Source organism: Thalassophryne amazonica, chromosome 17, assembly GCF_902500255.1.
Source record: "Thalassophryne amazonica chromosome 17, fThaAma1.1, whole genome shotgun sequence".
NCBI classification, from domain to species: domain Eukaryota; kingdom Metazoa; phylum Chordata; class Actinopteri; order Batrachoidiformes; family Batrachoididae; genus Thalassophryne; species Thalassophryne amazonica.
In genome coordinates this window covers 35,631,879-35,655,091 of record NC_047119.1, presented here as the reverse complement: position 1 = coordinate 35,655,091, position 23,213 = coordinate 35,631,879, and the positions used below count along the sequence as shown (strand labels likewise).

The 23,213-nt window shown below is 38.4% G+C and overlaps 1 protein-coding gene across 1 annotated transcript; it reads right to left on the bottom strand.

Moving 5' to 3' along the window:
* Nucleotides 1-2,968: 2,968 nt before the first annotated feature.
* Nucleotides 2,969-19,544, bottom strand: drg1 (developmentally regulated GTP binding protein 1). The gene is made up of 9 exons (XM_034191884.1): nucleotides 19,385-19,544; nucleotides 16,916-17,039; nucleotides 16,587-16,762; nucleotides 16,420-16,489; nucleotides 15,206-15,375; nucleotides 11,277-11,407; nucleotides 10,524-10,691; nucleotides 10,316-10,438; nucleotides 2,969-3,316 (listed from the first exon to the last, which is right to left on the bottom strand). The coding sequence occupies exons 1-9, from the start codon at nucleotides 19,421-19,423 to the stop codon at nucleotides 3,217-3,219; spliced, it is 1,101 nt and encodes a 366-aa protein (XP_034047775.1). The 5' UTR covers nucleotides 19,424-19,544; the 3' UTR covers nucleotides 2,969-3,216.
* Between the last annotated feature and the right edge of the window lie 3,669 nt (nucleotides 19,545-23,213).

Sequence of the window (23,213 nt, the reverse complement as noted above, 5' to 3'; positions counted from 1 at the left end):
AAAATTTTCTTAGGGTCCTCTGATTTTGAAAATAAAAACAGAAAGCAAGTGACCAGCACCATGGTTCAGTTGTGTCTACAGTCCAACTATTACTGATTTCCAGAGGTGTGATGCAGGGGATCCCGGTTTGTGGATTATCGTAATAGTTTATAACAATTTCAAAAGAGAACTGTAATCAATGTGGTTTGGAATATCTGCAAGGTAAAAAGAAAAAAGATTAGTCATAGGTCATACTCACTGCGGTAGAAAAGGGCTACACCCTTGCTGCGCACAAACTGCGACAAACCCCACCCTCCCGTGCTTTGCACACTCGCCTACCACACACTAACATTAACATTTGTATAATTAAAAAAATGTCACATTTTGTAACAGAAATATTAAAAAGGTTAACATTTTCAAGAAAAGGTTTGCTGCAGGCCTGAAGGATGGTGGATTAATTGAATTCGTACACCCATCAGTCTGTTGGGGGCTCGATTTGATGAATGGAAACAGAATTTGGGTAAAACTTGAATTTTTGTCAAACTCTGCATTTTTAAACTTTTCAAGTTTAAAAATGGTGGTTAACAAAGATTAAAAAAAAAAATGGTCCCAACGAGTTATATTAATGTTGGTCATCTACGGGTATATACCATCTGCTCAGAGAAAAACTGTTCCAACATGTTATCGAGCTGCGATACCTTCAAGCTACGAGAACTGTAAGAGGCATTTTCTCTAAGCTTTTACAATCTTGTTACCTTGTTCACCATCTCCTTTATGTCCCCGGGGACATTTTTCTAAAATGAGAAGGCAGGGTGCCATAATCAACTTAGAGCTGGAGCAACTGAACCACTTTGTGTAATGATGTTAAACCATAATGTCTTTTAATGCAGCAGGTAGAAGCTCTAAATGTGTTCTGAACAAATGGCACAGATGGGAGGACTTTGGGTAAAAATGTTGGGTGTTGGTGATGAATATTTCCAAACAATGAGGATGTTCCAGTTGGATGTGGAATGGTTAATGGGATGGTATGATGGTTTATGCATTGATGACTGTGAAACATGATTATGCTCTTACCTTCTTTCCCCAGTTTTGGCCATCTTCAGAATTTGAGCCAACATGGATCAGGACAGTGGAGTCGCAATTCTAGCTTTTATTTAAATCTTAAAATTTGATGTTGAAGTAATTTTTCTTCATCATATTGCTTGAATTACATGTTCTAATAAGCACTCTATTAAAAGAATAAAAAAAATAAACGTCCAATACTCTTCAGGTCTAAGGACCATCACAACAAATTATATAACAACTCAACATCTTACATTCCAAAAAAACCCACCTTTCCATCCACTGTCCCCCAAAACTGATAGTAGATGCCCAACACAGTACAGCTGATTAAGGGGTGATGGTGGACAGCGGGCGCGCCGAGCTGCATCTTGGGGTCTTTCAGCTTGCTCTACTGGAGAACTGTTCTGTGTCCTCAGCACCCTACAAGTCCCCATCTCCTGCCCCTCCTTCCAACTAGGAGGGGTTGGTGATGTTCTCTTGGGATAGGTGCACTGGCAACGAAGACTTGGTCAGTCTGGGATTGGATGTGGGATGGGGAGTTTAGGGGGGTCCGGTTCCGCATTTCATAAATATTAATACAGAGTCCTCCCTCTTCAAATGGGTAGATTCTTTAATTTTGTTAGAGGGGGATGTGCTTTATTCACTTAATGGCTTTTATTAGTGCTCGGTCTTCAACTCTTTCATTAGCTAAAGTGCTGCTATAATTTACAGGGGAAAACGGGGTGGGGAAGAGGCAGTGTCTGAGGAGTGTTGATCTTGCTGCTGCCCGACAGCCAGGCGTTATCCTAAACCACTGCAGGCATACCAAGTAGAGACTAGTCTACAACACCAAATACACTCTTACTGGACTGTTATGTCGATGATTTGAGTGAATGTTGTCTCTTGCAGAACTATGACCTTTACATCTTATTCTAAATGTAGACCCTTACTGTGAATGCAACAATCACTACTGACAAGACATAGGATATTGCATAAAGCAATTACTTGCTTTGACACTTACCAGCTTTTTTCCACTAATTAATTTTAACATTCATTGAAGATGATTTCCTTCCTCAATGTGTAAGTACTTTGATGTGTAAAATCCCACTGTGAGCCCATTTTGCACTAGCTCCTATCTTTACAATTGTCTTATTAGTGCATACTGATCTCTCATGTAGAAATAAATGATGATGCAGTAATTAAGATGAGCAGCAGTTTAACTAAATCTGTGAAAGTCAAACGCCACATTTTCTCAACACATAAAATCTCAGCTAACGCAATGTTGGCGTAAAGCTTGTTTGGCTAAATGGCGCCTTTACGTATTTGTAACATTTTTACAATCGCACTCCGATCGCACTATTGACTGCGTTCATGTCAATGTCAGTGCTCGCTGCTGTAATCAGCACCGAACAAATGCTCAAACACAAAATGGCCGATGCACTTCGTGCAGGTTACAACATATCGATATTAGATGATGCGAGCCCTGTAAAGTGCTTGAGGATCTGATGAAATGCTTGTGATTTTGTTCTGTGGAGTCTTGGAGGTTGTGAACAGCTGGGGTATGATGTCCCTAGACTGTTTGAGTGAATGAACTGATTAACCTGAGTGGCTGTCCCTACTGGGAAGGGGGCTGAATAACTGCCTTCATCATCAATGTCTCGTAAATCACTTAGCTGCACAAGGCTTTCTAATGAGACTCTTTCCTGAGAGCTGCACCAACATGTTTGTGGCGTTGCTGTTGCATCATGCGTTTGCCGGAATCTACAGCATTTGAATGGTAACACAGGTCAAGGTTCAGTGATTTATCATTTCTTTGGAGGTTTCTTTTCTTTTCTTTTTTTTTTTTTAATGCATTAACTCAGCTTGTAAAACTGGCTGCTTACAATAATGTAAATGATTAAATACATCTATTAAGGAGTGGGGAGGGGAACAAACACAAAACAAAAAATTTTGCACAAGAAACCACATTTTTATTGGGCAAAATTTGAGCAAATGCAAGGCGACACCAATATTCAATATGAACCATTCATGGTGTTAAAAGTGTGTTTAATGTGACGTAATTTTGCTTTGGGGAAAAAAAAAACCCCTGAAGGACACCTAAACAGGTGCCCTAAAGGATGAATGTGTGGCAATTTGTCAACTGTCTGCAGAATACACGCTGTGATAAACGGGCCATACGATGAATTACAACTCCTTTTACTTCTTCACCAGCTGGATAACATCTTCGTCCTCCAGGACGTGGTCCTTGCCCACCTTTTGTGGATTATGTTTCACTGATGAGCCCCACACAAGCGCACTGAAAGAAGAAGAGTTTGATGCATTAAAAAAAAAAAAAAAAAGGCAAGAGTTAATGAAGCAGCAATCCAGTAAAATCTACACACACCGCTTTCTATGCTTTGCAGCAGGTTGCAAAGACAGTTTGCATTTAGAGGACTTCTTATGTGTCACTGACTTTTTCTGTTCCCTGGAGGAAGATTAATGTCTAGCAGCAATAATGCATTGACTGACTGATGATTTGCCATTTGGAGATGGCGGTCCAAATCCAGACCCTCTAATTATTGCTCATCTGCCATGCCTAATCATAAGGGGACAATAACTCTGATTAAAGTGTCTTGAGTTCTTTCAAAATGTTTGAAAGGCACACGGAGTATTCCCTTTAGTAAGCAATAATGGAAGAACCAGGGAAACAATAGGGTGCAGAATTCCTGCATTGTGAGACACAGGAGGGATCTCAATACAGAGTCCAGTAAATGTTTACTTTCTGAAGATTTCGTAGAGTTCTAATGGTAGCAGTTCCACTTCAGGCCACAATACAGAAGTGTGAGAGTACAGAAGGTACAGTGCCCTCCAAACGTATTGGGACACTTGGTATTTCACACACTTTAATGTGTTTATGTCATTTCAAACGCACACACAAATTTTATTAAATAAATTATCATCCTTAAACTCAAACTGAAAGCAAATTTACAACTTCATATACAGTAGTGTTCAGAATAATAGTAGTGCTATGTGAGTAAAAAGATTAATCCAGGTTTTGAGTATACTAGTATTTCTTATTGTTACATGGGAAACAAGGTACCAGTAGATTCAGTAGATTCTCACAAATCCAACAAGACCAAGCATTCATGATATGCACACTCGTAAGGCTATGAAATTGGGCTATTAGTAAGAAATAGTAAAAAAGGGGGTGTTCACAGTAATAGTAGCATCTGCTGTTGAGGCTACAAACTCAAAACTATTATGATCAAACTGCTTTTTTAGAAATCCTGTGAATCACTAAACTAGTATTTAGTTGTCTAACCACAGTTTTTCATGATTTCTTCACATCTGTGAGGCATTAATTTTGTTGGTTTGGAACCAAGATTTTGCTCATTTACTAGTGTGCTTGGGTGTTTCAACAAAACAATGAGTCTTGTTGAAACACCCATTTCAAGGGCATGTCCTCTTCAGCATAAGGCAACATGACCTCTTCAAGTATTTTGACATATCCAAACTGATCCATGATACCTGGTATGCGATATATAGGCCCAACACCATAGTAGGAGAAACATGCCCATATCATGATGCTTGCACCACCATGCTTCACTGTTTTCACTGTGAACTGTGGCTTGAATTCAGAGTTTGGGGGTCGTCTCACAAACTGTCTGCGGCCCTTGGACCCAAAAAGAACAATTTTACTCTCATCAGTCCACAAAATATTCCTCCATTTCTCTTTAGGCCAGTTGATGTGTTCTTTGGCAAACTGCAACCTCTTCTGCACATCTTTTATTTAACAGAGGGACTTTGCGGGGGATTCTTGCAAATAAATTAGCTTCACACAGGTGTCTTCTAATTGTCACAGCACTTACAGATAACGCCTGATTGTCTTTGATCATCCTGGAGCTCATCAATGGGTGAGCCTTTGCCATTATGGTTATTCTTCTATCCATTTTGATGGTTGTTTTCCATTTTCTTCCACGCGTCTGTTTTTTTTTTGTCCATTTTAAAGCATTGGAGGTCATTGTAGATGAACAGCCTATAATTTTTTGCACCTGTGTAAAGTTTCCCCCTCTCCGGTCAACTTTTTAATCAAACTACGCTGTTTTTCTGAACAATGTCTTGAACGTCTCATTTTCCTCAGGCTTTCAAAGAGAAAAGCATGTTCAACATGTGCTGGCTTCATCCTTAAATAGGGGACACCTGATTAACACCTGTTTGTTCCACAAAATTGACAACTCACTGATTGAATGCCACACTACTATTATTGTGAACACCCCCTTTTCTACTTTTTTTTTTTTTTTTTTTACTAATAGCCCAATTTCATAGCCTTAAGAGTGTGCATATCATGAATGCTTGGTCTTGTTGGATTTGTGAGAATCTACTGGTACCTTGTTTCCCATGTAATAATAAGAAATATACTCAAAACCTGGATTAATCTTTTTAGTCACATAGCACTACTATTATTCTGAACACTACTGTAAATTAATAAAAAATATAAAAGCCAAGATGATGGGTTGTATAAGTAATGGAACGCTTGGGCAGAATACCTGGAAATAACCAGTTTAATTGCCAGTTTTCTTTAGACAAGTCAGGGGATGGATACATGAACATTTCCAAGTCACTGAATATGTCTTAGACTTTATTTACATCAGTTGGAGAGATTGTGCACAATGCATGTTTTGCATTTTGTATCACCAGTTATTGGTGATACTCTGTACTACTACATGATGAAGTAGTACAGAGGAGGATTTTCTTTCACCAAAACATCAAATCCAGGCTTGCATCTCAGATGTACTTTCTGACAAATTGTAGCTGAATTTTTAGGTCTTCTTTTTAAGAATATCCTCCTCAATACCACTTCATCATGAAGCTGTATAAATGATACAAAATGCAAAACATGCACTATGCACAATTTTTCCAATCACAGCCACAAAAGCCTATAACTTCTTCTGGGTTGTCTGGGTGTCTTGGTGGCTTTCCTCACTCCTCCATCTTGCACAGTCACTCGGTTTTTGAGAACTGTCTACTCCATACAGATTAACCATAGAGTGTGATACTGTTTGTATTTCTTCATAACTGATGTAAATGAAGTGCAAAACATATTCAGTGACTTGGAAATGTTCATGTATCCATCCCCTGACTTGTCTAAAGAAAACTGGCAATGAAACAGATTATTTCCAGGTATTATACCAACACGTTCCATTACTTATGCAGCCCATCATCTTGGCTTTTATATTTTTTTATTAGTTTATATCAAGTTGTAGAGATTTGCTTTCAGTTCAAGGATGATAATTTTACACATTTTTATTTTTGTATTTTAAATGGCATAAACAAATTAAAATGTGAGAAATACTAAGCGAAGAGTGATAGTAATGTTGATGTATAAAGTCATCTTTAAATCTCCCACAAAATAATGTTTTTTTTTTTTTTGTTTTTTTTTTTTGGGGGGGGGGGGGGTGTCATCCTACAAAAAAAATGAAATCTATGTTCATGTCTGTGGCTTCTGGCAAACTATCTGAAATTTCACTTCTGATTTTCTCTAACTGTAATAACTGTATATCCAATCACAGCCACAGTAGCATACAGTGGGGGAAATAAGTATTTGATCCACTGCCAATTTTGCAGGTTTTTCCACCTACAAAGAATGGAGGTCTGTATTTTTTAATCATAGGTACACTTCAACTGTGAGACACAGAATCAAAAATCAAGAAAATCACGTATGATTTTTAAATAATTAGTTTGCATTTTATTGCAAGAAATAAGTATTTGACCCCCTAGAAAAACAGACCTTAACAATTGGTACAGAAACATTTGTCTGCCATTACAGAGGTCAAACGTTTCCTGTAGTTCTTGACCAAATTTGCACACTACAACAGGGATTTTGGTCCACTCCTCCATACAGATCTTCTCCAGATCTTTCAGCTTTGGAATTTCAGCTCCCTACAAAGATTTTCTATTACGTTCAGGTCCGGAGACTGGCTAGGCTACTTCAGGACCTTGAAATGCTTCTTACGGAGCCCCTCCTTAGTTGCCCTGGCTGTGTGTTTAGGGTCATTGACATGCTGGAAGACCCAGCCATGACCCATCTTCAGTGCTCTTAGCGAGGGACGAGGTTGTTTTCCAAAATCTCGCGATACATGACCCCATCCATCGTCCCGTCAATATGGTGCAGTCGTCCTGTCCCCTTTGCAGAAGAGCACCCTCACAGTCTGATGCTTCCACCCCCATGCTTTACAGTTGGGACGGTGTTCTTGGGGTTGTTCTCATCCTCTAAACACGGCAAGTGGAGGTGATTCAAAAAAAGCTCTATTTTGGTCTCATCTGGCCACATGATCTTCTCCCACGCCTCCTCTGGATCATCCAGATGGTCACTGGTGAACTTCAAACCAGCCTGGATGTGCTGGCTTGAGCAGGGGGACCTTGCTGCCCTGCAGGATTTTAAACCATGACGGCATCATGTGTTACTAATGTAATCTATGTGACTGTGGTCGCAGCTCTCTTCAGCTCATTGACTAGGTCCTCCTGTGTAGTTCTGAGCTTTCTCAGAATCATACTTACCCCACAAAGTGAGATCTTGCATGAAATCCCAGACCGAGGGAGATTGACAGTCATCTTATGATTATTTATTAGAAAGTGGAAGAAACACAACAGTTGCTGTCTTCTACCAAGCTGCTTGCCTGTTGTCCTGTAGCCCATCCCAGCCTTGTGCAGGTCTACAGTTTTGTCCTTGATGTCCTTAGACAGCTCTTTGGTCTTAGCCATGGTGGATAGGTTGGAGTGTGATTGATTGTGTGGACAGGTGTCTTTTATACAGGTCACAAGTTGAAACAGGTGCAATTAATACAGGTAAAGAGTGCAGAATATGAGGGCCTTTAAAGAAAAAATAACAGGTCTGTGAGAGCCAGAATTCTTGCTGGTTGGTAGTGGGTCAAATACTTATTTCATATAATAAAATGCATTTCAATTATTTAAAAATCAGAAGATGTGATTTTCTGGATTTTTTTTTAGGTTCTCTCTCTCACAGTTGAAGTGTACCTACGATAAAAATTACAGACCTCAACATTCTTTGTAGGTGGGAAAACCTGCGAAATTGACTGTGGATCAAATACTTATTTCCCCCACTGTACAACTCCTTCAGAGCCGTTATGGGTGCCTTGGTGGCTTCCCTCACTAGTCTCTTTTTAAAAAATGCCTTCTCAAGACAGATTTACCACAGAGTACATACCGTTTATATTTCTTAACAATTGACATAAATAAAGTCCAATAAATATTCACTGACTTGTATACTCAACAAAAATATAAACGCAACACTTTTGGTTTTGCTCCCATTTTGTATGAGATGAACTCAACGATCTAAAACTTTTTCCACATACACAATATCACCATTTCCCTCAAATATTGTTCACAAACCAGTCTAAATCTGTGATAGTGAGCAATTCTCCTTTGCTGAGATAATCCATCCCACCTCACAGGTGTGCCATATCAAGATGCTGATTAGACACCATGATTAGTGCACAGGTGTGCCTTAGACTGCTCACAATAAAAGGCCACGCTGAAAGGTGCACTTTTATCACACAGCACAATGCCACAGATGTCGCAAGATTTGAGGGAGCGTGCAATTGGCATGCTGACAGCAGGAATGTCAACCAGAGCTGTTGCTCGTGTATTGAATGTTCATTTCTCTACCATAAGCCGTCTCCAAAGGCGTTTCAGAGAATTTGGCAGTACATCAACCAGCCTCACAACCGCAGACCACGTGTAACCACACCAGCCCAGGACCTCCACATCCAGCATGTTCACCTCCAAGATCGTCTGAGACCAGCCACTCGGACAGCTGCTGAAACAATCGGTTTGCATAACCAAAGAATTTCTGCACAAACTGTCAGAAACCGTCTCAGGGAAGCTCATCTGCATGCTCTTGTCCTCATCGGGGTCTCGACCTGACTCCAGTTCATCGTCGTAACCGACTTGAGTGGGCAAATGCTCATATTCGCTGGCGTTTGGCACGTTGGAGAGGTGTTCTCTTCACGGATGAATCCCGGTTCACACTGTCCAGGGCAGATGGCAGATAACGTGTGTGGCGTCGTGTGGGTGAGCGGCTTTCTGATGTCAATGTTGTGGATCGAGTGGCCCATGGTGGCGGTGGTGTTATGGTATGGGCAGGCATCTGTTATGGACGAAGAACACAGGCATTTTATTGATGGCATTTTGAATGCACAGAGATACCGTGACGAGATCCTGAGGCCCATTGTTGTGCCATACATCCAAGAACATCACCTCATGTTGCAGCAGGATAATGCATGGCCCCATGTTGCAAGGATCTGTACACAATTCTTGGAAGCTGAAAATGTCCCAGTTCTTGCATGGCCGGCATACTCACCGGACATGTCACCCATTGAGCATGTTTGGGATGCTCTGGACCGGCGTATACGACAGCGTGTACCATTTCCTGCCAATATCCAGCAACTTCGCACAGCCATTGAAGAGGAGTGGACCAACATTCCACAGGCCACAATTGACAACCTGATCAACTCTATGCGAAGGAGATGTGTTGCACTGCATGAGGCAAATGGTGGTCACACCAGATACTGACTGGTATCCCCCCCAATAAAACAAAACTGCACCTTTCAGAGTGGCCTTTTATTGTGGGCAGTCTAAGGCACACTTGTGCACTAATCATGGTGTCTAATCAACATCTTGATATGGCACACCTGTGAAGTGGGATGGATTATCTCAGCAAAGGAGAAGTGCTCACTATCACAGATTTAGACTGGTTTGTGAACAATATTTGAGGGAAATGGTGATATTGTGTATGTGGAAAAAGTTTTAGATCTTTGAGTTCATCTCATACAAAATGGGAGCAAAACCAAAAGTGTTGCGTTTATATTTTTGTTGAGTGTAAATGTTCATGAGTCCACCTCATGACTTCTCTCAAGGATGATCATTTGTATGCCCCCCCCAAACATTTAGTTTATCCAATTACTTACAGCCTGTCAAACTGGAGGGACTATGCATACAAATGGCTGTAATTCCTAAAAGGTTAATGCAGTAGTTTTCTTAAACTTCTTGAATTAAAGCTGAAAGTCTACATTACAAGTACCGCTACATCTCGATTGTTTAGTTTCATCTGCACTGCTGTGGTGTACAAACACAACACAAACACTTTCACTGTTCCATGAGTTATAAACCCGACTATAATTTGGAATAATAATAATAATGATGATGATGATGATAAAAAAAAAACAAACAACAAAACAATTCCTTTTCTGGAGCAGCAATTTGAACGCACACACGCTTAAGTGAAGCCAAGACTCACTATTTGAATTCTTTGATGAGGTTTTTATGAATCTTTAAACAGAAATCCTCCACAGAAGTTTTACCGTCAGGGAGCACAACAGGTGACGTATAATCGGGAAGCTGGCCTTTGGGTTTTGTGTAGCTATGAAAAACACAACAACATAAACATTATTTCACTGCTCAAACCCAATTCAAACCTGAATGGTTACTGTATAAACTGTTCTTACATGCGCACAAGCTTCAAGTAGTCCCACATCTTCTCCAACAGGTCGTCAAAGTTCCAGCGGTGGTGGGCTGAGATGGGTACGCAGTGGGGGACCTTGTAGATGATGTCAAGCTCCTCAGTGGAGATCTGATCAATTTTGTTGAGCACATAAATGCAGGGGATGTACACACTGCAGCCACAGGAGAAGGAATAAATGGATCACATCAGTGTGCTCAATAATCAACTGTAATGCAGCAACATTCAGGTGATTTCAGTTTTATGTTTTTTTAAAGGATTTTTGCTCTTTAAATGCTGTTAGTATGTCTTCTATCAGACTTTCCAATAAGAATATTCTTGCATATAGCAGTGGGAGAAAATAAACAAGCTCTACTGTAGTACATAAACATTCACAGCATTTGTTTTTCTTGATTAATAACCAGAAAATACATGGATGGGTAAAAAAAACAAACAAAAAACCCAATTAAAATTAGTATTTATTTCCTTTGATGGTGAATTCTTATAATGTATGAATCATCACTGTCTATTTAAAAACATACAGATTAAAAAAGTGTTGATGTTTTTACATGATAATATTACACAGAGAGGTGTGTCACAGCTTTGAAATAAATAATGCTGTTTGAAGCAACATCTAATAAATAACTTAGCATCATCAAATTAATCTGCAGTCGAGTGATGGTGTTGAGCTTGTTTTCCAAAAGGCCACACCCAGTAGGAATGCCTACGCCAGAGTCATTTCGATTCTCTAGCTACTTACCGATTTCCCTCCACTACGTCAATGAGATCATCGGCCGTGGCGTCACTACGCAGAGTGATGTCGGCGTTATGGATCTTATACTCTGCCAGGATGGTCTTAACCGTTTCAGCATCCAGCTCAGTTTGAGCACACTAACAGAAGGGACAAGAACGACGTGACAGACAGCTTTAGGTTGAAAGCAGTAGCCTTTTATATACGTTGAATGTAAGTGTTGCTGTTACATTTCACATTCTATCCCTCAGAACCCACAGAATAATACAGACCCCCACTGGTAAATATTACATTTTCATGGGGGGAATCACGTGATTGTCCATAAGAGGGCAGCAGTTCAGTCTTTGTTACCAGGTCACATGACTGATGAGACAACTTGTTTAAAAATCTTTTCAACATCTGATTCTGGTTATTGAAGACGACCTTTATAACTTGTCTTTATTTGTACAACCCCTGGCAAAAATTATGGAATCACCGGCCTCGGAGGACACTCATTCAGTTGTTTAATTTTGTAGAAAAAAAGCAGAGCACAGACATGACACAAAACTAAAGTCATTTCAAATGGCAACTTTCTGGCTTTAAGAAACACTATAAGTAATCAGGAAAAAAAATTGTGGCAGTCAGTAACGGTTACTTTTTTAGACCAAGCAGAGGGGAAAAAAATATGGAATCACTCAATTCTGAGGAATAAATTATGGAATCATGAAAAACAAAAGAACGCTCCAACACATCACAGTATTTTGTTGCACCACCTCTGGCTTTTGTAACAGCTTGCAGTCTCTGAGGCATGGACTTAATGAGTGGCAATCAGAACTCTTCATCAATCTGGCTCCAACTTTCTCTGATTGCTGTTGCCAGATCAGCTTTGCAGGTTTGAGCCTTGTCATGGACCATTTTCTTCAACTTCCACCAAAGATTTTCAATTGGATTAAGATCCGGACTATTTGCAGGCCATGACACTGACCCTATATGTCTTTTTGCAAGGAATGTTTTCACAGTTTTTGCTCTATGGCAAGATGCATTATCATCTTGAAAAATGATTTCATCATCCCCAAACATCCTTTCAATTGATGGGATAAGAAAAGTGTCCAAAATATCAACGTAAACTTGTGCATTTATTGATGATGTAATGACAGCCATCTCCCCAGTGCCTTTACCTGACATGCAGCCCCATATCATCGACTGTGGAAATTTACATGTTCTCTTCAGGCAGTCATCTTTATAAATCACACTGGAACGGCACCAAACAAAAGTTCCAGCATCATCACCTTTCCCAATGCAGATTCGAGATTCATCACTGAATATTACTTTCATCCTGTCATCCACAGTCCACGATTGCTTTTCCTTAGCCCACTGTAACCTTGTTTTTTTCTGTTTAGGTGTTAATGACGGCTTTCGTTTAGCTTTTCTGTATGTAAATCCCATTTCCTTTAGGCGGTTTCTTACAGTTCGGTCACAGACATTGACTCCAGTTTCCTCCCATTCATTCCTCATTTGTTTTGTTGTGCATTTTCGATTTTTGAGACATATTGCTTTAAGTTTTCTGTCTTGACGCTTTGACGTCTTCCTTGGTCTACCAGTATGTTTGCCTTTAACAACCATCCCATGTTGTTTGTATTTGGTCCAGAGTTTAGACACAGCTGACTGAACAACCAACATCTTTTGCAGCATTGCGTGACGATTTACCCTCTTTTAAGAGTTTGATAATCCTCTTCTTTGTTTCAATTGACATCTCTTGTGTTGGAGCCATGATTCATGTCAGTCCACTTGGTGCAACAGCTCTCCAAGGTGTGATCACTCCTTTTTAGATGCAGACTAACGAACAGATCTGATTTGATGCAGGTGTTAGTTTTGGGGATGAAAATTTACAGGGTGATTCCATAATTTATTCCTCAGAATTGAGTGAGTCCATATTTTTTTCCCTCTGCATGGTCTAAAAAAGTAACCATTACTGACTGCCACAATTTTTTTTCTTGATTTCTTATAGTGTTTCTTAAAGCCAGAAAGTTGCCATTTGAAATGACTTTAGTTTTGTGTCATGTCTGTGATCTGCTTTTTTTCTACAAAATTAAACAACTGAATGAACATCCTCCGAGGCCGGTGATTACATAATTTTTGCCAGGGGTTGTACCTGTGAGCCAAGGCTTTCACATGCAAAGTATTCAACAAATAAACGATGAACAGAAGTGATTCAATTGACAACTATAACAATTACCCATTTAAATGATCAAACAGCACCTAGTATTTTTTTTAATCAGTAATACATTTTTATGAATTTATTTGGTTTGTGTCATAAAACTGACTGAAAACCATAAAACATATTTTGTAGATGTGCTGGGAAATCATGATGGGTATTTTTCTTGCTCACAGCATGAAGGTCCTGGGTTCAAGTCCACCAATGCTCAGTTCGTGTTGGTGTGAAATTTGGACATCCTTGTGTGGGGTTTTTTCTCCCACCATCAAAACATATATACTGGGTTCTTATAGAACTAGACTTAGACATCAGAAAGGGCATCTAGCATTTACAAAAAATTGTGCCAAACCAATATTTGAACCATTAAAAAAAAGAAGTCGGGGTTCTACACCAAACATGATCTATAGCGGCAATCCTGAGCAAAAGAGAGCAGCTAACATTTTTTCCCAAGAAATTTCAGAGTCCATAATACAGCAAATACTTTGTGTTAGTCCTAACAAGGTCACCATGCTTTTTTTTTAAAATCACTATTTTAAAAAGATGGAGAAAACATTTCTTCACACAAATACTACATAAGGGGTTGGGAGTGGGGATATGAAAACATTATTCTGCTTATTGATTCTGGGGTGTGGACTTTATATTACAGTAAAATTTGTATATAATGGATTCGGGTGGACCAGCAAATTTTGTCCGTTATAATCTAAATTCGTTATATGTATAAAACTAACAAAATCTGCTATATGTATAAAATGGACAATATCCATTTTTTTTTTAAGTCCGCTGCGGAATGGTACCTTAAAATCCTAAACTGATTTATGCTTCTGCAACTCTGTGGCCAAGCAATGACCTTGACGTGTGCATGACCCTTTAAAATTCTCCGTCGCATTTTTATGCAATTTGCCACAGGAACAGCGGCCTTTTGCGGATTAACTTGTCTCTCAATGAGCTCCACTTCTTTATTCAATCATCAACCTCCAAACCAATATGGTTCATACAATTTCCCTCCATGAATTGCAGGTCATTTGAGCATCTTCTTCTGAATCTATGTTGTAAAGTTGGTTATATTTGCAGACTTTTCTGCTGAACGTATTTGATCCATGACTGAAATGTAATCGGTGGGCGCACTGCAAAAAATTTTTAGAATATGACGGGAGAGGAAGGAGTGAAAACGTGAAAGTGACAAATCACAACCCTTGCGGTCTCAGTCATTTAGCAGGTGCATGTCACAGGGAGGGTTCACAACCACGCAGTTGGCTCTGATTTAAAACGGTTTAGTTTGGGGATATGTGTGAAACTTAAGACCTTATTACAGTGCATGCAACAAGCAGCATTTTGTTAATAATCCCCGGCCTTGAATTCCGCCCAGCCTCGTTTAGGTACCGTGTCTGATCACGGTTTGAAAAAAAAATAAACAGCCTTTTTAAACAAGGAAATACGGTGCCTACTTTTCTCGACTTCATTTCATATGTCTGTTACTAGGCATGTCCAGACTGCTCTGTCCACTACATGCAAGGTGTGTCAATGGAAATGCATTAGAATTGGACAGGACGATTTGTCCAATGTGAGCAAAAATCTGTTATACAAAATCCTTAATATACTGTGTTTATTACATGGAAAGCCATACAAAAGCATTGGGACTTTTGCTTTTGTCCAATGAGTGCAAATATCCGGTTTATACAATAACGGTTTAGATGAGTTTTACTGTAGCTGAAATACAAAATCTGTTGTGCTGTGTGAAACTTACTGTAGCTGTGAAGTTAATGCCTCCTTTGTCTTTTTTTTTGAAGCCAATGTTGGGTGGTTGCTTGTTAAGACGGATACCGAAGCCCTCAAGTTCATGTTCTATTAGCCTCTTATGAAGAAGAGGTTTTAAGACATCAAGCACAATCAGGATCAAGTTGCAGGTTCGAGCCACTAAAACAATACAAAAAAAGTGCAAGAAGCAAAGTGGTGAATTCAGAATTATTATCACTGACATACAATTCCAATGTTTTAAGTTCTACACTAGAGAAGTTTTCCTTTTTAACCATTTAATCCCACAAAATGCTGTGTAAATGTGTCATTTACAGTTGTTACAGACAACCTTCATAAATTACATGTTTATCATCTACCATGTCATAGGATCTTGTATTTTTAATAAGAAAATGCTGAGGCAGTCTACCTATTTTAAACCTCCTCAGACAGATGAACAGAAATGTTATGTTAATAAACATATAAAGGTTCCTTTTTTTATTTTTTCCAAGATGTATGAGATGGCAACTGTTGAATCAAATTATTTAAAAATAATACTGCTGGGGCTGCAACTAACAATTATTTTCATAATAGGTTAATCAATAGATTATTTTCTTAATTAGTCGACTACTTGTTAGGTCCATGAAATGTCAAAAAAAGGAAATATGTTGATCAATGTTATCCAGAGGCCAAAATGACACCCTAAAATGTCTAAAATGTCAAAGATATTCATTTTACTGTCACAAAGAAGTAAAGCAGCTCGTAAAATAAACCAGAACATTTAAGAACCTGAAATCAAAGAATCTGGATTAATTTAACAGTGAATTAAATAATCGATATCATTGTAGCTTGAAACATTACTACAATTTAAAGCAGAGTGGTGAAATCCAGCTTTGAATCAGTATTATTAAATACTGTTCCAAATCCCAGCCACGTCAAAACAGTTCAGTGGTGCAACTGCAGACACACGTCTCCACTATAACCATTCAAACTCAATTTTCCTGTTCCACATATTCAATGTTTTTTCTTTGAACTTTTAATTCACTGCCAGACTTTCAGTGGGTCAACAGTTTACATACACCAAAATGAGTGCCTCTTTAAACAGCACAAAAGACTCCAGAAACTGATGAATTAGTTATAAAACCTTCTGAATAACTATTTGGCATAATTTGGGGTTCACTGGAGAAACTTGGCAATGTAACCATATTACACACTGATCATCTTTACCAGCAATGACTTGTCTGCCTCTGCCCTTGCCATCTTTGGCCCCCTCAATAATTCCTGGAAGATCCAAGAGCTTAGAAGAAAGACAAATAAGCAAATAATCAACCCACTGTAGTGTGATAACTTCATTACAGATAATGCAAGAACAAAAAAGGAAAAGGAAGCTATACCTGAATCTTGGCACCTTTGTACCGAATCACTCCAGGTACTGTTGTAAGAGTGGTGAACTCATAGGCGGCAACTTCAGAGTACACACCTGCAAGGTTACTTAGAAGGGTAGACTTTCCCACTGAAGGAAATCCAACAAACCCAATTCGCGCATCCCCTGTTTTTGCTACATCAAAGCCTGAATGGAAGCGAAATCACATCAAAAATTCATATCAAATTCAAGTTTTACTGTGAAGCTTCATACAGCAGGAAAGCATCAAAACTATTCTTCTGAATAAAGCACATACAGTAGGATGGCTATGAACACAGCCCTTAAGAATCATAGTCTTACCTTCTCCGGTTCCACCGCCACTGCCTCCTTTTGGTGTAATGAGTTCTCTCCTCAGTTTGGCAAGACGTGCTTTGAGCAGACCCAAGTGGTGAGCTGTGGCCTTGTTCTTCTGCGTCCGGGCCATCTACAATTAACAATAACACCAACATGACACCTAGACTGTATTTTGTAATCAGGCTAAATTAAAATGAGACACAAAGAATTTTGTTAATCAATGATATGTTATAATTAATGCCATCATACAATTATAAAGATCACCTATATATGGACAAAAGCATTTTATGACAACACTTGAACACAAGGTCAGCATACAAACCTCTAATCTAACCATCTACTCTGGGATTTATGCATTTTAGCATGCAAGAAGAAGGGACATTAAACTAGATTTACCCTTGAAAGCCAAGAGTAAGAATGACAACGATGTTGTGTTATTGGTATTTTTTCTTTTCTTCCACCGTGCAATCTGCCTGCTCTGTTGATCCATTCTGGAGCAAAATCATCATATTCCAAAGTGAAATCATTCATGATTGTTTTGTAATTGGATCTCAGCAAATGGCACAACTACTGATTAAGCTGTGGACCTGCAATGATTAACTGATTCATCGTCTTGGGCTTTGTAAAACACTGATGGACATTTTTCACCATTTTGTGGACCCAACAACTAATTATTCAAGAAAATAATTGTTGTATTAATTGATTGTGAAAAGGGCATGTCATCAATCAAGGTCACTTTAAATTACAAAAATCATTCAAATAGCTTTTTAAAGAACTTTATTTAGACCACAACAGAAATTGGGTCACAAAATCTCAATTTACAATACATATACAATAAAAACTGAGCTAACAAGTCAGGAAAAAAGAAACATGCCATCCATACAAATAACTATGAATCATGGAAGAAGAAGAAAAAAAGCAAAAACAAACAAACCACAAAAGATCTATTCCTATAATAAATTATGTAAAAAAAAGAAAAAGAAAAAAAAAAGGAAGGAAGACAGTTAAGGCTTATTTGGTTTTTATACATTTCAATGATTACTTCGAAATTAAAAAGATCATTCATAAAGACTTTAAATAAAGGTTTGGACGAGAAGAATCTGCATTGATTAATAAATTGTTTGGCCATCAAAAATATACAATTTTATATTATTTCTCTTTTTTTTGTCAGACATAACAAAACCAAATTTAACATCAAAAATTCCAGTTTGAGTAAGAGCTTATCTTTTTCATTTACCTAGATTTGGAGAAGTTCCCAAAAGGATTTTGGGTGCATACATTTGGAAAAAAGATGCTCTTATGTTCGATATCAGAATCACAAAACTTACATTTACTTATATCAATGTTAAATCTCTTCCTCAGAAATTCATGATATGGGTAAATATCATTCATACTTTTGAAGTGGATTTCTTTAGCTTTTGGTAAAATGTGAAGAGTAAGGTACCTGGATCTAATTTTAAAGTTCCATCTGGGAGGAGACCCTGGGGAAGACCAGGACTAGGTGGAGAGATTATATATCCACACTGGCCTGGGAATGCCACAGGATGCCCCAGTCAGAGGTGGTCAATGTGGCACGGGAAAGGGAAGTCTGGGGTCCCCTGCTGGGGCTGTTGCCCCCGTGACCCGAACCCGGAAAAGCGGTTGAAGATGAGTGAGTGAGTGAGTGATGTGTGTAGTTAGGATAATAATGTTTTAATTTTTTTTTTTTTTTTTTTTTTTACCATGGAAGGGGAAATGTCCTTGAAGTGAGAACATTTCTTAGGACTTTGTTTGTATATATTTTTTCTCTTTAAAGTCAAATTCATCATCCAAAGTAAAAGTAACTGTGGAATAACTGCGTAATAAAGCAGCATTCCTTTGATGATATTTAACATTTCTTGTGGAAAATGCCTTAATAACCACCCTACATTGATTTTCAGTGCATTTTAAATCGAATTTTTCGGTAAACACCACGTAATCTTAAAAAAAAAAAAAAGCCACTTTCATCCAACAGATGTAATATTGTAATATTGACCATATATCTTTCTCAGCAGTCACAGTAATATAAGGATGTTTTTTTTAAACAAAATACGCCCAAATAGTTGACATTAGCTAAGGCTGCGACAGAAGAACCCCTAAGAAAAAGAAAACACGGACTGTCAATAAACAACAACATGGTTTCTATCCACAGAAATACGAATCTGATACAGAAATTAAGTTACCAAAGATGTTGATGATTCAGTTTTGTGAAGCTATGCTACACTGGCACGCAGCAGATAAGGTTAGCAATATTCTCTACGTAGTATTAATTTCTAAGACGTTTTAATTCATCTGAGAATAGCAATGGGATGTATTTTATTTACAGTCACATGCCGCAAACTGTCCTGAAAGTCTAAATTAAAAATTTAATACGAGGCCCAACAGTGGCGCTATGCTAATAGTAGCTAGCTTGCTAAAACGTGAGCGATTTATTAGCCATATATGTATTTACCTTACCTCATTTTCAATTTCTGCTATTTTGGCGAGTATACTCATGTTGCAAAACAATACTCCCCGTAATTAATGCTACAAAGAAAGTTTGAAGGGCTATATACACAGGCGTGGAGCTGATGCACCCAAACGAAGCTTCGGTTCGAATGTGACGTTGCCGGTGCATGAGGCAAAAGCTTCGCATGCGCTTTATTTGATTGATCAAATAAAAAGAGAAGCACAGAATCACAAGTTTATTTGGACTTTAAAAAAATTCCGACAATATTAATTCCACAACAGTATCACTGGTCAGTTAAGCAAGTTCGATTAGCTAGATACATTTGGACTTTATCATGGCATGACTGTGACACATTTTAACCACATTAAAAAATTCAATTAAACAAATATATAAACATATAATATATGACCATACATAAATACAACATATATAAACAGGCACTGTGACGTTTCTTCGTTTGACCAGCAGATGTCCGCAGAGAACACTTTGAAGCTTCGATGAAGAACCGAGTTTAGCGTCAGGTTCAGGCTTCATCGTCATACCTTACTTTTGGGCGAGTCTCGCGAGTTCCTTCTTAATAGCAGTAGTGTGCCCGCAGTTTTGACTTGCAGCTGCTAATTTGCTGTAAGGAAGTTGACAATAAACAGGATTACATCATAAACTGTAAAATAAATAAATAAATGATTGAATGAATGAATGAATGAATGAATGAATGTAGTCATGTATTTTTAGGGTAAAAAAGACTGTTTTCAGACAAGGGACATGTATTTTGCATAATAAATCACATTTTAAGCTTCTTTAAACCAAATATTGTATGTAAACATACCTTAAAATGGTTTAAGAGAGATTTAATGAAAAAAGTTTTAAAACGTTTTCACAAAAGACATAAAACAATGACATAAAACAATGTTGTTATTATTATTATTATTTGGTTGTCAACTTTTAGCCACTGCAGAAATAGTGGAAACTGGTTTAAAGATGATTTTATCTGATTAAAAATGGCTTTGTCTAAAGACAATCAAAAACATCTGGATATTGTGTAAGGAATATGAAACCATGTGTTTGGGCCCTTGGACAAGATCAGAAGCATTGCTTTTACCATTTTCAAGCATTTTTCAGATGATGTGATTAATCGAATAATTCTAAAAAATGGCTGTCAACCAGTGGTAGCAGTTGCAGCCCTAGCCTCCGTAAAAGTTTAGAGACTTAGTGTTTCAGACATCAGTGATGGTTTGTGCCATGAAACCTTGACAGACTGCAGACCTTTACTCTGAAGCAGTGCCAACCCAAAAAAATCATACCCTGCGTCCAAATACTTTGTATGCACTTAATATCAGTTTGTACATACTACCCATACTACTGTATTAGAAGTATTAGTATATTAGAAGTAAGCAAGTGAGTAGTAGGGACATAATTCATAATTAGAAGTCTTTCAGAAAGCGCTGTAACTAGGTTTAAGGATATGATTCCTTCTTTATGTTCTCTAATGCCATATACCAACACAGTGCAGAGTAGCTACCTAAACTCTGTAAGTGAGATAGAGTATCTCGTCAATAGTTTTACATCCTCATTGAAGACAACTTTGGATGCTGTAGCTCCTCTGAAAAAGAGAGCTTTAAATCAGAAGTGCCTGACTCCGTGGTATAACTCACAAACTCGCAGCTTAAAGCAGATAACCCGTAAGTTGGAGAGGAAATGGCGTCTCACTAATTTAGAAGATCTTCACTTAGCCTGGAAAAAGAGTCTGTTGCTCTATAAAAAAGCCCTCCGTAAAGCTAGGACATCTTACTACTCATCACTAATTGAAGAAAATAAGAACAACCCCAGGTTTCTTTTCAGCACTGTAGCCAGGCTGACAAAGAGTCAGAGCTCTATTGAGCCGAGTATTCCTTTAACTTTAACTAGTAATGACTTCATGACTTTCTTTGCTAATAAAATTTTAACTATTAGAGAAAAAATTACTCATAACCATCCCAAAGATGTATCGTTATCTTTGGCTGCTTTCAGTGATGCCGGTATTTGGTTAGACTCTCTCTCCGATTGTTCTGTCTGAGTTATTTTCATTAGCTACTTCCTCCAAACCATCAACATGTCTATTAGACCCCATTCCTACCAGGCTGCTCAAGGAAGCCCTACCATTAATTAATGCTTCGATCTTAAATATGATCAATCTATCTTTATTAGTTGGCTATGTACCACAGGCTTTTAAGGTGGCAGTAATTAAACCATTACTTAAAAAGCCATCACTTGACCCAGCTATCTTAGCTAATTATAGGCCAATCTCCAACCTTCCTTTTCTCTCAAAATTCTTGAAAGGGTAGTTGTAAAACAGCTAACTGATCATCTGCAGAGGAATGGTCTATTTGAAGAGGTTCAGTCAGGTTTTAGAATTCATCATAGTACAGAAACAGCATTAGTGAAGGTTACAAATGATCTTCTTATGGCCTCAGACAGTGGACTCATCTCTGTGCTTGTTCTGTTAGACCTCAGTGCTGCTTTTGATACTGTTGACCATAAAATTTTATTACAGAGATTAGAGCATGCCATAGGTATTAAAGGCACTGTGTTGCGGTGGTTTGAATCATATTTATCTAATAGATTACAATTTGTTCATGTAAATGGGAAATCTTCTTCACAGACTAAGGTTAATTATGGAGTTCCACAAGGTTCTGTGCTAGGACCAATTTTATTCACTTTATACATGTTTCCCTTAGGCAGTATTATTAGACAGCATTGCTTAAATTTTCATTGTTACGCAGATGATACCCAGCTTTATCTATCCATGAAGCCAGAGGACACACACCAATTAGCTAAACTGCAGGATTGTCTTACAGACATAAAGACATGGATGACCTCTAATTTCCTGCTTTTAAACTCAGATAAAACTGAAGTTATTGTACTTGGCCCCACAAAGCTTAGAAACATGGTGTCTAACCAGATCCTTACTCTGGATGGCATTACCCTGACCTCTAGTAATACTGTCAGAAATCTTGGAGTCATTTTTGATCAGGATATGTCATTCAATGCGCATATTAAACAAATATGTAGGACTGCTTTTTTGCATTTGCGCAATATCTCTAAAATTAGAAAGGTCTTGTCTCATAGTGATGCTGAAAAACTAATTCATGCATTTATTTCCTCTAGGCTGGACTATTGTAATTCATTATTATCAGGTTGTCCTAAAAGTTCCCTGAAAAGCCTTCAGTTAATTCAAAATGCTGCAGCTAGAGTACTGACGGGGACTAGAAGGAGAGAGCATATCTCACCCTTATTGGCCTCTCTTCATTGGCTTCCTGTTAATTCTAGAATAGAATTTAAAATTCTTCTTCTTACTTATAAGGTTTGAATAATCAGGTCCCATCTTATCTTAGGGACCTCATAGTACCATATCACCCCAATAGAGCGCTTCGCTCTCAGACTGCAGGCTTACTTGTAGTTCCTAGGGTTTGTAAGAGTAGAATGGGAGGCAGAGCCTTCAGCTTTCAGGCTCCTCTCCTGTGGAACCAGCTCCCAATTCAGATCAGGGAGACAGACACCCTCTCTACTTGAAGATTAGGCTTAAAACTTTCCTTTTTGCTAAAGCTTATAGTTAGAGCTGGATCAGGTGACCCTGAACCATCCCTTAGTTATGCTGCTATAGACTTAGACTGCTGGGGGGTTCCCATGATGCACTGAGTGTTTCTTTCTCTTTTTGCTCTGTATGCACCACTCTGCATTTAATCATTAGTGATTGATCTCTGCTCTCTTCCACAGCATGTCTTTTTCCTGGTTCTCTCCCTCAGCCCCAACCAGTCCCAGCAGAAGACTGCCCCTCCCTGAGCCTGGTTCTGCTGGAGG